Here is a 16,733-nt window from a genome sequence, read left to right as displayed (position 1 = left end):
CCAGGGGCTACAGAAAGTATTTAGAGGTTGGGCAGACTAGATGGGCCAAATGGTTCTTACCTACCGTCAGTTTCTATGTTGTAAAACACAGAAGTACAGCACAACACAACTAACGATAAGCAGAGAGAAAAAAAATCAGGCGTTTTGTTCTACGCAGGACATAACTGTAGACATGTAGTAGACCTGTATAGGACAAAGTGCCTTTACTCTGCTTAGCGTTGTGCTGTGTTTTAGAAGAAATTACTTTGGAAGAAGTCAGCCTGACTACTATGGATGTCCCTAGTTTATATACTACTATTCCACCAGCAGGGCCTTCAACAAAATTATTTTCCTAGTACAGTACAATTTACGACCTCATGGGATACAGATAAAGTCCCATTTTTTTTTAGATTTTTCGAGTGCAGAATAACCTAGAATGAAACATTATTCTGAGCAGAGATGTTTAACATCGTTGATTTATTCTTAGCTCCTTTGTGCCATGAGGAGCAACTATAATTTTGATTGCAGTGATATCGAATTAAAATAGATGTTTGTCCTGGAGATACTTGATCATACAGACCACAGTAAGAGACAACTGATTACATTTGCGACAAAATATCACACTGCCTCAGAGTCCTTAGCCAGGTTCATTCAAAACATCTGGACACTCTTTTTTAAAAAAATCCGGTTCCTCCATGCTTCAAAATTCAGTCAACTGTGACTCGTTACCTGCAGCCATGTGACTCGTATGGCTCATTTGCCCTGTAGTCTGGTTTATGTTGGCAAAATAGACTTTATCCTGATGGATAGGATAGGGGGACATTGATCAGCCATAAGTAAAGAATTTAGCCAACATTAACTATCTGGAAATGCAAAGGGTTATGTTACGTCACGCGACCCAGAGGTGAAACCGAGGCTACCCACACAATGTGTGTGTGAGCATGGATGTGTAATTGTGTGCGAGTGTGAGCGCGGATGTGTAGGTGTTTTGTGTGTGAGAATGTACATGCAAGTGGGGTGAGATGGATTGTGTGTTAGCATAAATGTGTATGTGTGTGTTAGTGAGTAAGAGTAGGTGTGTGTCATTTATATAAGTGTGTTAACATATGTGTGCCAGGATGGAATGGGCAAAGAAAGCACAGACAAGTTGTTTGGTGGCAGTGATGGCACAGACCAGCTGTTTGGGGGCCCAGGGGCAATTTTTGCACCAGGGCCCTGTGGTGTCTAGTTATGCCCCTGCTTGTTACTAGTGAGGTACCTCAGGAATTGGTACTGTGATCCATACTTTTTATTAGTGACATTGCAAAAGATCTAAAATGTGAATACCTTTTTGGAGATGGGGTCTCCAAAACGAAACACAATGCTCAACGTGAGGTCTGACCTTAGAACCGTAATGTAGCATAACCACCTCCCTTTGTCTGTTACTAGTGCCTCTAGTTATACAACCCAGAATCTATTTTTTTTTTTACATTGCTTGCAAAGAGTTTCCCCCAAGCCCTGTCCGCTTCTGACAGCACAGTACCCATAATACTATATTTTGCTTTGGATTTTTACATTTGGAGTGTATTACCGTATTTGCTCGATTATAAGATGACCCTGATTATAAGACGACCCCCCAAAATCTGAATTTTAATTTAGGAAAAAAAGAAAAAGCCTGAATATAAGACGACCCTATAGGAAAAAAGTTTTACCGGTAAATATTAATTCATGTAAACTATGTAAACAATTTTTTTTAAAATAAAAGCTATGATTGAGAAAAATATTTTGTTTTAATTTCCTTTTATTTTCCAACCTGCTCCCCAGTTATGCACATCTGCCCCCAGGCTTGCCACTCTTCCCCAGAAATTCCTTATACCCCCTATATGCCACTGTGCCCCATGATATGCCTTTTAACCCTCTAAATACCACTGTGCCCCATGATATGCCTTTTAACCCCTTATGTGCCACTCTGCCTCCAGAAATGCCTTACACCCCTATATGCCACTCTGGCATTTAGGGGGTTAAAGGGCATATCATGGGGCAGAGTGGCATTTAGGGAGGTATAAGGCATTTCAGGAGGCAGAGTGGCGTATAGAGGGTTAAAAGGCATTTCTGGAGGCAGAGTGGCATTAATGGGGTTAAAAGGCATTTCATAGAGCACTCTGCCTACAGAAATGCCTTATGCCCCCCATTTAACACCTCCCCCCAAACTTACCAGTGCTTTTGATTCCCCGGTGAGTACTAGTCAGGGCAGTAAGTAGACGTCTACGCGATTCGGGTAGGCAACTTCCGCTGCAGCTGGAAGGAGGTGCTGTTAGCAGCGGGGGTTGTCTGCGTCCATCCGGAAGGTCTGCACGATGGACACAGACAACACCCGCTGTTAACCGAACCTCCTTCCGGCTGCAGTGGAAGTTCTCTACGCGAATCGTGCAAACGTCTACACGCTGCAGGGACGGGCTGGGCAATTGCCCCCCAGGCCGCCCGAAATCTAATCTAAACGGCCGCTGGATGCTTATGCTGCCGGCCGGCGCTAGTTTAATACTTTGTTTTAAAATTTAATATGGCAAGCCGGATCGGCTATTAAATTTGAAAAAAAAGTATTAAAGTAGCGCCGGCCGGAGGCATCAGCACCCAGCTGCCGTATGCGATGGCCGCCAAGTGATGGGAGCAGCGTGAGAGGTGAAAGTTGAGTGCGAGGGGGCGGAGCTTTCACCCCTCACGCTGCTCCCATCACTATGCGGCCATCAGATTGCTGATGCCGCCAGCCGGAGTTACTTTAATACTTTTTTTTTTTTATTTAATAGCCGATCCGGCTTGCCATATTAATTTTTTTTTTAAAAAGTATTAAAGTAGCTCCGGCCAGTGGCATCAGCACGCAGTGGTCGCTTAGATTAGTTTTCTAGCAATCTGATGGCAGCAGCGTGAGGGGTGGAAGCTCTGCCCCCTCGCACTCAGACTGCTGGGGCACCGGATGTCATTGCTACCAGAGGATAGAGGTCTAGACGAAACCCCCCAAAAGTGGAACTAGAAGGTTAGTAAACCAATTTATTTTTGTACAAGCTATATAATTTTTTTTTCTATTTGTTAAAAACAAAAAAATAGGTATGTGTGTGTATGTAAGTGTGTCCGTGGGGGACAAACAACATAATGCTTTTTAAAATTATTAAACAAAAAAAGAAATCTCTGTGTCTGTATGTGTTCACGAGTTCAGCTCCCCAGTGTCACTTCTGTCCCCAATCAGCTCCTCCCAGTGTCATCTCTGTGCCCAATCAGCCCCCTCATGTCACTGCTGTCCCCATTCAACCCCCCCATGTCATAGCTGTCCCCATTCAGCTCCCCAGTGTCACCTCTGTCCCCAATCAGCCACTCCCAGTGTCACCTCTGTCCCCAATCAGCTCCTCCCAGTGTCACCTATGTCCACAATCAGACCGTTCCAGTGTCACCTCTGTCCCCAATCAGCCCCTCCCAGTGTCTCCTCTGTCCACAATCAGACCGTTCCAGTGTCACCTCTGTCCCCAATCAGCCCTTCCCAGTGTCATCTCTGTCCCGAATCTGACCCTCCCAGTGTCACCTCTGTCCCCATTCAGCTCTACAGTGCCACCTCTGTCCCCAATCAGCTCCTCCCAGTGTCACCTCTGTCCGCAATCAGACCGTTCCAGTGTCACCTCTGTCCGCAATCAGACCGTTCCAGTGTCACCTCTGTCCCCAATCAGCCCCCCCATGTCATTGCTGTCCCCATTCAGCTCTTCAGTGTCAGCTCTGTCCCCAATCAGCCCACTTTAACATATGATCCTGGTAGGATACTCATATTAGCCTTTACAATTTTCCTGCTGTTGTGTACTATACTTCCCATAATCCTCAGCCAGTATCATGGGGGGCATTTAACTGGCTGAGCATCAGGGGGACATTAGGTTTTTTTTTTTTTTTTTTTTTTACCATCCTCTGTTGCTATTAAATTTACTTATGTTGAACCACATTTGAATCATATTTGTATTTTTATAATGAATATGCGTTCAGGAAAATCAGGAAAAGATGGGCATGTATGGTGGGCCTATTCGTGGCACAATGGGCCACTTCACTTGACTTGCCCCCCAGGCCTTAGGCTGCCAGCCCTCCCCTGGATGCGCAGGATCTGGATCTTAGTCTCATAGTCAGACCTATTTGAGGTCTGATTATAAGACGACCGCTATTATAAGACGAGGAGTCTTTTTCAGAGCATTTGCTCTGAAAAAACCTCGTCTTATTATCGAGCAAATACGGTATTTATAAGCACTAGACTGCAGTTGCCAGTGCTATTCTTCAACTATTCTTCTAGTTTACTTGAATTATTAGCCACCAATTTCCTTAGTCCACCAAAAAGACACACCTTACCTTGGAGACAGTATATAACATCACAAATCAAATATTAAAAGAATGGGTTTCAAGTATCAATCCCTAAGGTACACATTAGTAACAAGTCCTTCCTCCAACTACAACCTTCTGTCTCTTGCTACTCGATCATTGCCTTTATTCAACTATTTTTATAGTCAAACCCATTGCAATTTTTATACACTCACTGGCCACTTTATTAGGTACACCTTGCTAGTACCGGGTTGGACCTCTTTTTGCCTTCAGAACTGCCTTCATTCTTCATGCTTTCTACAAGGTGCTGGAAACATTCTTCAGAAATGTTGGTCCATATGGACATGATAGCATCACGCAGTTGTTGCAGATTTGCCAGCTGCACATACATGATGCGATGATACAAGGTGCTCTGTTGGATTGAGATCTGGTGACTGTAGGGGCCATTGGAGTATAGGGACTTCATTGTCATGTTCAAGAAAGCAGTTTGAGATGTGAGCTTTGTGACACAGTGCATTATCCTGCTGGAAGTAGCCATCAGGGAAAAAAAAAAAATTTGGTGCGCTAAGCTAGCCACAGGCATCAGAAGATGGGTACACTGTGGTCATAAAGGGATGGACATGGTCAGCAACAACACTCAGGTAGGCTGACACCTTTTAACAATGCTGAATTGGTACTAAGGGCCCCAAAGTGTGCCAAGAAAATGCGTATGTATATATATGTATATATATATGTATATATATATATATGTATGTATATATACATACATACACACACATACACATATATACACATTGCTTTGCATTGCATATGAGTTAAGAATACAATGCAGTCCCACTGATTTATCTCATTGGTAAGCAATATAGCCATGTAAAATTAAATACGGTCAGGGCTCTATGCAGGCCACTTCTTCGACACCAGACTTATTAAATCATGTCTTTACATACATTGCTTTTAACACAGTGGCACAGTCACTTTAGGACTAGGGTTTACCCAACCGCGGCTATTGAACTCTGGCCCCGGCTACCACGCTGACTATTCCTGGGGGCGTTCCTGACGCTGTTTGGAACATAACATCCTCAGACCCCGAGCTTTCCACTGGTACCCCAGGATTGACGCCGCTCCCTTGGGATCGCCAGGAAATAGTGGCCATTGCTGGCCATAGAACTGTTTGGAGGCACGGGCTGTCTGAAAGTGATGGGATTATACTCCTTGTTCCACATAAACTCAGTTTGTGTTTTCCACCTCAACATTAGTTTTGTCTAATTTCACAAACTAACTTGTGGCAAAGGTGGCATCATATGACACTGCCATGTTTAAAGTCACAAAGCTCTTCAATACGACTCATTCTACTGCCAACGTTTGTCTATGGAGATAACATGCCTAAACTTTAGAGGTAGGTATGTGTGAAAGGTTGAACTCGACGGACTGAAGTCTTTTTTTCAACCTACTATACTATGTGCTTGATTTTATATACAATGCCCTCCAGTAATATTGGCCCGCTTGACAAATATGAGCAAATAAAGTTGTGAAAATTATTGTTTAACCTTTTGATCTTTTCTTCACAATTATACTCATGGATTTCAAACAATTGCACACACAACACAGGTTTAACAAAAAAAAAAAAAAAGATTAAATGTGTGGTGCAATTATTGGCACCCTTTTAGTCGATACTTTGTGCTACCTCCATTTGCCAAGATGACAGCTCTGAGTCTTCTCCTATAATGCCTGATGATGTTGGAAAATACATAGAAAGGGATCCGAGACCATTCCTCTATACAGAATCTCTCCAGCTCCTTCAAGTGTCGAGGGCAACGCTGGTAGACTCTCTTCTATAGTTAACCCCTCAGGTTTTCTATGGTGTTCAAGTCAGAGGACTGGGATGGCCATGGTAGGACATTGACTTTTTGGTCAGTAAACCATTTTTGTGTTGATTTTGATGTAGGTTTTGGATCATCGTCCTGCTGAAAAAACAGACGGCTCATTTTAAGCTTTCTGGCAGAGGCAGTCAGGTGGGTTTTTTTTAGTTTTTTTTTATCTGTTGATATTTGATAGAGTCCATGATGCCATGTATCCAAACAAATGTCCAGGTCCAGCCCCAAAACATTAAAGAGGCACCACCATATTTAACTGTGGGCATGAGCTACTTTTCCATATGGCTACCTCTCTGTGTGCCAAACCCACCCCTGATGTTTATTTCCAAAAGCTGTATTTTGGTTTCATCTGACCATAGAACCTTTCGGCCACTTGAACCATGTTACATTCCTTGGTCGTACCTATTGCGATGAATGACTAAGGGAATTTTGCCCACCTAATATTGATACCCCTGTGAAACAGGAAGTCATTGTTAATTAATTTTCTTATCATATTCACCCATGTGTACTAAAAAATGTAAAATATCAATGGGAATACACTTCAAATATATTTTTCATATGACTTCATAGGGGTGCCAATAATTGTGCCACACATATATTAAACATTTTTCTTTTGGATAAACCTGTGTTATGTTTGCAACTGATATCCATGAAAGCAGAGCATTTTTGTATTTATAGAAGAAAAGATCAAAAGACAATTTTTGCAGCATTTTGTTTTGTTACCAAGGTTGCCAATATTAGTGAAGGGCACTGTGCCTGTTAGCAATGGTTGAAACACCTAAATTCAATGATTTTGGTCATATAGTGTACCAGCAATAACAGGAAAAAGGGTGTACAGTGGGCATTGCAATATGGAATTATCAAGTTATTACATGTAGGATTATTATAACAAGACAAGTAAATTATCAAAAAAAGTTTATTTTTTTACAATTGTTTATGTAAATAGTGCTAAAAGAAATACATATATTTCTTATATATGTAAAAAAGAAGAATCCCTTTGTCAGTTTGGTAATTGCTTCAGGTCAACATTTTATCTTTTTGGTTATGAATCTCTGAACTAGCGTTTTCTTCCAGCAGAACTTCTTTTTTTCTTTGAATATATTTTCCTCCTGTGAAGCCCAACACACCACCAAGAGCTGTTGCAATACCTGCTACTTTAAGTCCTGCTATTAGGCCAATTGGACCCCCTACTATTCCTCCAATGAGCGCCCCGGCAGCAGGAATAACTGCAAGCTTAAATTTTACAGCCTGTCAAAAAAACAGCAAAAAAGTTAGGAACATGATATTAAGGTCTAACCAGAAAAAAATGTTTAAAATATGCAAACATGAGAATGAAAAAATGACATTAAAACTGACAATACATAAAATTGACAAAACCCCCCACATTAGACATACTGGAACAGAAGGATAAGAGGACCATGCTCTTGCAATCTAAACACTCTTGAAAAGCATTGATCCCACAAAAGGTATTTACATAAGTAATTTGTTCTTTTTATGATAAATTATATTTCAGATTTTCTATTTTATTGCCTTTGTTTTTTTCACTTATCCAGTGCAGAATGAGAGTCTATTCTAATGAGAAAAATACCTCAGCTCTATTAACCTTCAGAACTTCTCAATCAATTTACTCCCCTCCTCTCTCAAACCTGTCATTGCCTAACAACGCTACCTCTGTCTATAACTCCACTCTCCCATCTGCTCTTGAGGATGTAGCACCAGTTACTTCTCTCTCTTCAAGAAGTTCACGTTTCCAACCCTGGCACACGACTGTAACCCGACACCTACGATGTTGTTCCTGCACTGCTTAACTTGCTGTGTTAATGGTTCTATAAATGGGAAGACTGGAGGTGGAGAGATTATGCACCTGAGGAAGCCGATTGGTGAAACACGTTGTGCTGAATACGCCCATTGAGGAAGCGGACACAGAAGAAACCTGTCAGAACCAAGCTGTTACTGCTACAACACAGCATTATTCCAGTCCTTCCCACGGGAGCGTTAAAGTATTCTTATATGTAAGATACTACTTTTTTATTTATATCAAAGCTATTCCTTTTTGTTTATTATTATTTTTTTTTTTACTCTTTCTCCTCCAGTCTTTTCTGTTACACCGGCACAAAGAAGAAACTCCATCACCCAGAAGGGGCTCTATGGGCTTCCCAACAGAGGAACCTATTGAAGAATCCACTTAAATAAATTTAAGTATTATTTAATTTCCGCACATATTGTGGTGTCGTCTGTAAATCTTGTGCAGCACTTTATTTCTTTGTATTATGTATTATCTTTTACACACTTGTGGTCAGTGTGTTGGTTCTGCAGCACCAAGGTATTATACTTGTTTAAGTTGTGTCATTACACCAGATATCTGGCATTTTTATCTTAAGCGCTGAATATCACTTTTTTTCTTTTCATTTTTACATTTTACCTATTGTGTAATACACCCTAAATCCCTCTACATTGTAAGCTCATTTAAGCAGGTTGTCTCTGTGAGTCAAACTGGTATGTTACATACTACTTGTTATGTCCAGTCTACCCATTGTACAGCGCTACAGAATTTGATGGCGCTATATAAACAATAAATAATAGTAATAATAATACTAGGGAAATATGCATGTTTTTTTGTATCCAGTAAGACTAATAGACTGTTGCATATTAGGCTAGGTACCAGAATAAATAAATGATACGAAAATAGGCAGTTTGATAACTGTAATGTGATTGTTGGCATTTTATTGGTGGTAAATCATAGTCCACAGCTTAATGGTAGGAGGCTTAAATATAATGTAAAAACGTATTTATTCACTGAGCGGGTGGTGGGTAAGGAGCTACATCTGCTTTTAGCAATCCCCCAGTTTATCATAGCGATTTAGATGGCAAAAGTAAGTTAAGAGCGTTGAATACATAACCAAGTGTCACTTTTGCTAACTTGTGCAAATTCTGTACTATCAATCCACCATGGGATAGATTAGTCAGAAGCCAGTAAAACATTTGAAGAAAAGTTATGTACATGTAATGTACATTGTTATTACTTAGCACAATAAACTGTTTTCTACTAGCTATACTGCGAAAGTCTTACAGTGCTGTTTTTTGTTTTGTCTTTTGGTCAGCAAACATGGAACAGATTTACAAAGCATGGGATAGAGCATAGGTTATCCCAAGCATGAGACATATCTAAGAATTAAATAATGACAAATATATAGCAGGTAGAAAATGCAGCATTTAATTGGCTAAAAAGCTCTTTTCTGACACCAAACTATGTTATATAAAAAAGGAAAGGGAATTCTCAGGTAACACTTAGAAACATAGAAAGTGACAGCAGATAAGAACCATTCAACCCTAGTCTCTAGTCTGCCCATCCTCGGAATGCACCTACCACTTCTGCAGGAAGGCTATTCCACGCATCTGCTACCCTTATAGTAAAGTAATACTTCCTGAAACCTTTTTCCCAACATCTGGTCTGTGCCATCATTGCCCCCCAAACAACTTATCTGTGCCTTCATTGCACACACACACAATTATACATCCAGGGCTGGCCAAAGACTTAACGCCGCCTGGGGCGAAGTTTAAAACGCCGCCCCCCTCGCCGACGCCATAATCTACGACCCCCCCCGGTACTTACCTTTAAACAGTCCTGCGGCGAGTCTCCCTGCTCTGCCACGGTGCCGGCTTGTAATGCTGAGCGCCGGAAATTGACGTCACTTCCGGCGCTCTGCATTACAAGCCGGCACCGAGACCGAACAGGGAGACTCGCGGCAGAGGAGAGAGAGGGGTGCCGAGCGGGTAAGCGAAAACCACTCGGTGCCCCTCTCTCTCTCCTCCGCTTCAAAAACAAAAAAAAGCGCTTGGGGCGGCAAAGTGCCGCCCCTTCTAAAGTGCCGCCTGGGGCAATTGCCCCAGTCTGCCCCATTATAGGGCCGGCCCTGTATACATCCATGCTCACACACAAATATACATCCATGCTCTTTCTCACACACGCACGATTATATATCCATGCTCTCTCTCACTCACACACGCTATTATACATCCATGCTCACACGCACACAATTATACATCCACGGTCACACGCACACAATTATACATCCATGCTCACACGCACACAATTATACATCCATGCTCACACACAATTAAACATCCATGCTCTCTCTCTCACACACACAGTTATACATCCATACTCACAAACACACAATTATACACCCATTCTCACACACACAATTATAAATCCATGCTCACACACACAATTATACATCCATGCACACACACAATTATACATCCACGCACACACACACACACATACATCCATGCTCACACGCACACATACATCCATGCTCACACGCACACATACATCCGTGCTCACACGCACTTATACATCCGTGCTCACACGCACTTGTACATCCGTGCTCACACGCACTTATACATCCGTGCTCTCACGCACTTATATATCCGTGCTCACACGCACACAATTATACATCCATGCTCACACGCACACAATTATACATCCATTCTCACACACACACACACACACACACACAATTATACATCCATGCTCACACACACACACACAATTATACATCCATGCTCTCTCTCTCGCACACACGCAATTATACATCCATTCTCACACACACACACACACAATTATACATCCATGCTCTCTCTCTCTCTCACACACACACAATTATACATCCATGCTCACACACACACAATTATACATCCATGCTCACACGCACACATACATCCATGCTCACACGCACACATACATCCATGCTCACACGCACACATACATCCATGGTCACACGCGCACACACACACACAAAATTATACATCCATGCTCACACACAATTATAAATCCATGCTCACACACACAATTATACATCCATGCACACACACACACACACACACACAATTATACATCCATGCACACACACAATTATACATCCATGCACACACACACACACACACAATTATACATCCATGCACACACGCACACATACATACATCCATGCTCACACGCACACATACATACATCCATGCTCACACGCACACAAACACAAACATGGAAAGAGTTAAAATACAAGTATTTCAAATATCCAAGTTTCTTTAAAAAAAAAAAAAAGGGGTAAATTGTAGTGGCCAGGTTCAAAGATGTCCCAAATAGGGCATAGGCACACAAAAAAGGAGCACTTCCCAAATGTGGCCTTTAAGCCCCAAACAACCAAACACATGCATGGTGGGTACTCCCGCTGTACTCAGGCAATTTAGCTAAACAAATATTGGGGTGTTTGACAGTAACATAGTTCATAAGGTTGAAAAAAGACCTAAGTCCATCAAGTTCAACTCTTCTACCTAACCTTCCAATTCTTGATCCAAAACAAGGCAAAAAAACCCTAATTAAGCTAATTCGAATTCTGCCATCAGGGGAAAAAAATAACTTCTTGACTCCAAGAGGCAATCAGATTTCTCCTTGGATCAAGAAGCTCTAAAATATTAATGATATTCTATGTATAGCCCTGTATGTCATGCCTTTCTAAAAAAAATATCCAGACCTCTTTTGAAGGCATCTAATGTATTTTATACCACCACCTCCCTTGGTAGTGAATTCCATACCTTTATTGTCCTCACTGTAAAGAATCCCTTCCTTTGTCATCTATGAAATCTCTGCTCTTCCAGTCTCAGAGGGTTACCTCTTGTTCTTTGTACATTTCTGTTAATGAACAGGTCACTGAAGAGCTCTTTATATTGGTCCTGCTTTTTTTTAATATAATGTTATCATATCTCCTCTGAGACGCGTTTTTCTAGCATATATAATTTTAACTTTTTTAGTCTCTCTTCACAACTAGCATCCCCTTATTTTGTAGCCGTCCTTTGCACTTTTTCTAGTTCCATAATGTCCTTTTTAAGGACCGGTGCCCGCGTATTCAAGGTGAGGTCTTACCATTGACCTGTAAAGAGGCAAGATAATATACTAGTAGCTTGATAAAGGCTGGGGTAAATTGAACTGATCAGCTTCAAAGATTTCCCAAATAGGACATGGTGGCAGAAGGACCATGTGTCAAAGTTCCAAGTAAATGGAAAAAAAAAAATGCGCACTTCCCAAATGTGACATTTTACCTCCCAAACAACCTGACAAACCCATGCATGGTTGTTATTACTGTACTCGGGAGATGTACACATTTTGGAGTGTTTGACAGTGGCGAATACCAGGTGCTATAAATTCATACATGAAGTACAATGTCTATTAAAAAAGTTTTTAAAAATTACTACCACAAAGTTTCGCAAAGGCTGGTGGTAGAATCTCGTGCATGGAAAGCATTTTAGGTACCTTGGGGTGTCTAGTTTTCAAAAATAACCCATGCGTGGATGGTATCGCTGTACACGGGAAATATTGTTGAACACATATTGGGGTGTTGTTTGGCAGTGACATATACCAAAAGCTGTAAATTCATACCTGAAGTGCAATTTTTGTGATAAAAAATACAAAATAAATTACTACCACAAAGTTTGACAAAGGGTGGTAGTAGAATTAGTGCATTGAATGGGTTAGAATACGAGCATTTTTTAGTTTTCAAAAATATATGGTTTGATGGGATAAATTGCTCTGGCTGGGTTCAAAGATGTCCCAAATAGACAGAATGACCAGATTTTGAAAAAAAATGGTTTTGAAATAGCAAAACGCTACTTGTACTTATTGCCCTATAACTTGAAAAGAAAAAACAAAACATAAAAAACACTGGGTATTTCTAAACTCGGGACGACTAGTAGACTCTACTTAGCAGGTTTTGTCATTAGTTTTTGTAGATGAGTAAAAGATTTTACAAATAAAAGTGAGAAAAAGTACTTTTTTAATTTTTCATCTTTTTTTATAGGAAATTAGATGATCAAAAAAATGGTATCTGAAAAAAACCCTTCTTGTCTTGAAGAAAAAATATATAACGTGTGTGGGTACACTAAATAGGAGAGGAGAAAATTACAGCTAAACACGAACACAGCAAAAGTGTTAAAATAGTCTTGGTCACGAAGGACAGGGATTCATTTCCCCTTCAATTTTGGACTGCTTGTGTCTACTGAATCTAGGTGGCTGTAGTTTCTAGGGAAGATAATCATGCTCCCTGAAATACACTATAGGAGGGACTTTATCTCTAAACCAAACAGAAGGTTTCCTTGAACTTGCATAATGATTAGCTTATTTTCGGATTCAGAATCCGTGCGTCAAAATTTTGGCCATAACGGACAAAGAATATGATTTTTAAGGGTTTTATGAAAACAAAACAGATATTTTCATGAAACCCCAAATAACGGCAGATCTTCATAAACCTTGGGATTTTGCTAGACCTTACTCCCTATAACCTCATTGACAAGCCAAAATGAATACATCCGTTTCCTCCACAAGAAGGGTTTTCTTGTATCTCATTGCTGGTAAAACAGCCTGGGGAATTGTTTTAAAGGTGCATAATTGTTCCAATGTGGATAAAATGTATCTTTTTGACTATTCCTTGGATTGTTGAGACCATCTGGAAACCACCTGCAGCACACAACTTCTTCTTATAAGCATCTGGTAAAGCCTTGACCCAGACAAGGCATAATACATGTTTAGTACTGCTAGTAGCACTTTTAGGAGTATCTTCTTAATTGGAATTCCTCTCAGTGGACATTAGACAAAAGAAAAACACCCATAATCATCAACCCTAACAATAAACACACAAGGGAGGGTTATAGACCCAGGGAAATGCCGTAAAACAGAGAGTCTGGCAGACTGCAAAACTTCTACCTGAATCACTAGTATGGTTTAACCCAGTAATATGAACTTCCAACATCAGGCACCAACCCTAAATATAAGGAAGAAAGAGGGGAAGGCTGACATCATACCCAGTGGTGAAGAGACGAAAACAAGAATCCTGCAAGGTGCAAGACAGAAAACTTAGTGAATGAGCAGTCATGCATTTGCCACGGAAAGTGGTCTGCACACAAGCCTCCCTGACAATAAATGTCTGCTCAGGCTACAGTCACATATGGTGTGGCAAGGCTGCATCTAACACAACTTACCTTTAGAGGAAGGTCATCAGATATGGGTAGATGAAGGGAAAAAACCCCAAAGCTTTCCGGATTCCACTGAAACCAGGAAAGTCTTCCTATCTGGTGCTGCTTAACATAAGGTTTAGCTAACTACCTACAATACTTGATTTGTCAGAACCTTTGCCACTATCTAAAAGGTTCTAATACTGGATATTGGAGAAGGAAAACACATGAAATTATATCATCTTCTTCTTATAGTGTAAAATATGGGATATAACATGAACTGGTGTGTAACATGTATAATTACATTTTTAAGAAAAAAAAAGGGGGCACAACCAGGACATCTAAATGAATGTAGGAGGGTCTTTAAGGGGTTAAACTATGCAAGAAACACTAAAGAAGATCCATAGTTAAGATCAATATAATAAAGTTCCTATAGTTCATCCCCACCACATACCCATATCCGTTAAGAAGATGTTAAAAAACATACATGGTTACAAAAAATATCTTGTGTAGTTTAATATGCGATAACATATTATCAAACGGCACTCAGGGATGACAGTAAAAACCAGAATTGAAAATTGCAAAAAAAACATGTAAACTGAGAAATACACTAACAGAAAGAACGTGAAAGAATACCACAGCATAGATTCCCTTTCTCTTCCCTATACCCTCCTGCCCGTCCATATTTCATTTATCTCTTACTTCCTTAATTGCTGGTTCATTGGCATTAAAGACATCCGATTATTTGGGTTAGTACAGAGGATTGCTGGTGGTATTGATTCAACAACAGGAACCTATGCCTACCTTCCCCAGATTTTTTGTTCCCTCTTCAACATTAACAGCAGCAGTGTTGATGTGGTCATCAATGCAGTCAATCTTTTCCTGCTGAGTCTGAAAACAAAGGAATGCTTAGTAAGGTTTTCTGAGTAAGTTTTTCTTCTGAGAAGTAACAGAATCACAATACACACCATTTCATTTTTGTAACCAGGGACACAGGGTTTTGGCAGCTTTGACAGGCAGCCCTGTCTAGGCATACCGTATTTAACAAAAGTTCACTAATGGCATTTGATAAACAATTCTGGAAAGAGAATATTTTAAATTTAGATTGTAAACTTGTGAGCAGGGCCCTTATAAACCCACCATTCTTGCAGGAACTTTGTGTGAAAGTACCACACAAGCTCAGGGGCAGGGTTCTCAATACCCGATGTGTTTGGATGTGTTTGTATGTGTTAATGGTATCTGGCACAAGATGTTAGCAGCAGATCCTTTAAGTCCTGTAAGTTGCAATATCGAGGCATGTCAGTAACACTACCCCCCCTACCCCGATAGCCTTGTGATTGCTCCGAGGAGCAACCACAAGTGCCATCCTGTAAATGACGTTGCCGTCATTCACAGGATGGCATTAACAATAGATCTGAGTTCACAGAGGGTCTATCCAGACCCTCTTGAGAACTCTCGAGCTCCTCCTGCATCCAACCATGCAAGGTCAATGGAGCCCAGCTCACTAATGAGTGACTAGTAAAAAAAAAAAAAAAAAAAAAATTATTGTTCAAAAATGTTTAAAAAAAAATTACAAAAATATGGTAACATGTAAAAATCCCCACTGTCACCAAAAAAAAAAAGTTTTTAATAAGCAAGTCCTAAAATTCTTTATCTTTACAAAAATTCCAGCATGGAAAGAGTTAAAATATAGGCATAACAAATGCCCATAGGGTGTCTAGTATTAAAAAAATATATGATTTGATGGGGTAAATTGGATTGACCGGGTTCAAAGATGTCCCAAATATGGGACATGGGGCAGGGGATCAGATGTCTAAATGGCATCAAAATACACACCTCACAAAGGCGGCCTTTTACCTCCCAAATAACCCGCCAAAACCCATGCATGGGGGGCATCACTGCGCTCAGGAGATGTTACTGAACACATATTGGGGTGTTGTTTGACACGGACATATACCAGGAGCGATAAATTTATACCTGAAGTACATGTGTGAAAAAAAAAAAATTTACTACCATAAAGTTTCACAAAGGCTGGTGGTAAAATTAGTGCATGGAAAGGGTTAAAATACCAGCATTTCAAATACCTTGGGGTGTCTAGTTTTAAAAAATATATGATTTGATGGGGTAAATTGCATTGGCCGGCTTCAAAGATACCCGAAATGGCACATGGGGGGGAAGAATTACCAGATTTGGAAAAAAAGTTTTTGAAATGGCAAAACGCTACCTGTACTTATTGCCCCATAACGTGCAGAAAAAAGCAAAAAAACATAAAAACATTGGGTATTTCTAAACTCAGGACAAATAGTAGAATCTATTTAGCAGGTTTTTTCATTAGTTTTTGCAGATGAGTAAAAGTTTTTTGTTTAAAAAGTGAGAAAAAGTAATTTTTTAACAAAAAATCCCCATATTATATCATTTTTTTTTATAGTAAATTAGATGATATGATAAAATGAATGGTATCTAAAGAAAGCCCTGTTTGTCCTGAAAAAAACAATATATAATATGTGTGGGAGCACGAAATGAGAAAGAAGAAAATCAAGGCTAAACAGTAACACT

At 40.3% G+C, this 16,733-nt stretch overlaps 1 protein-coding gene across 1 annotated transcript in view; it reads right to left on the bottom strand.

Moving 5' to 3' along the window:
* Positions 1-7,075: 7,075 nt before the first annotated feature.
* Positions 7,076-16,733, bottom strand: part of STX17 (syntaxin 17) — a 54,157-nt gene continuing 44,499 nt past the window's right edge. Inside the window, exons 7-8 of the mRNA XM_053466104.1 lie at positions 14,982-15,068; positions 7,076-7,421 (exon numbers count right to left, since the gene is read on the bottom strand). Coding sequence (XP_053322079.1) covers positions 7,191-7,421; positions 14,982-15,068 — 318 coding nt within the window. The 3' untranslated portion in view covers positions 7,076-7,190. The remainder of the gene's footprint in view (positions 7,422-14,981; positions 15,069-16,733) is intronic.

The sequence above is a fragment of the Spea bombifrons genome, chromosome 5 (genome assembly GCF_027358695.1).
Source record: "Spea bombifrons isolate aSpeBom1 chromosome 5, aSpeBom1.2.pri, whole genome shotgun sequence".
NCBI lineage: Eukaryota > Metazoa > Chordata > Amphibia > Anura > Pelobatidae > Spea > Spea bombifrons.
The sequence above is the reverse complement of the archived record's forward strand: the minus strand, read 5'-3'. Positions and strand labels throughout refer to the sequence as shown.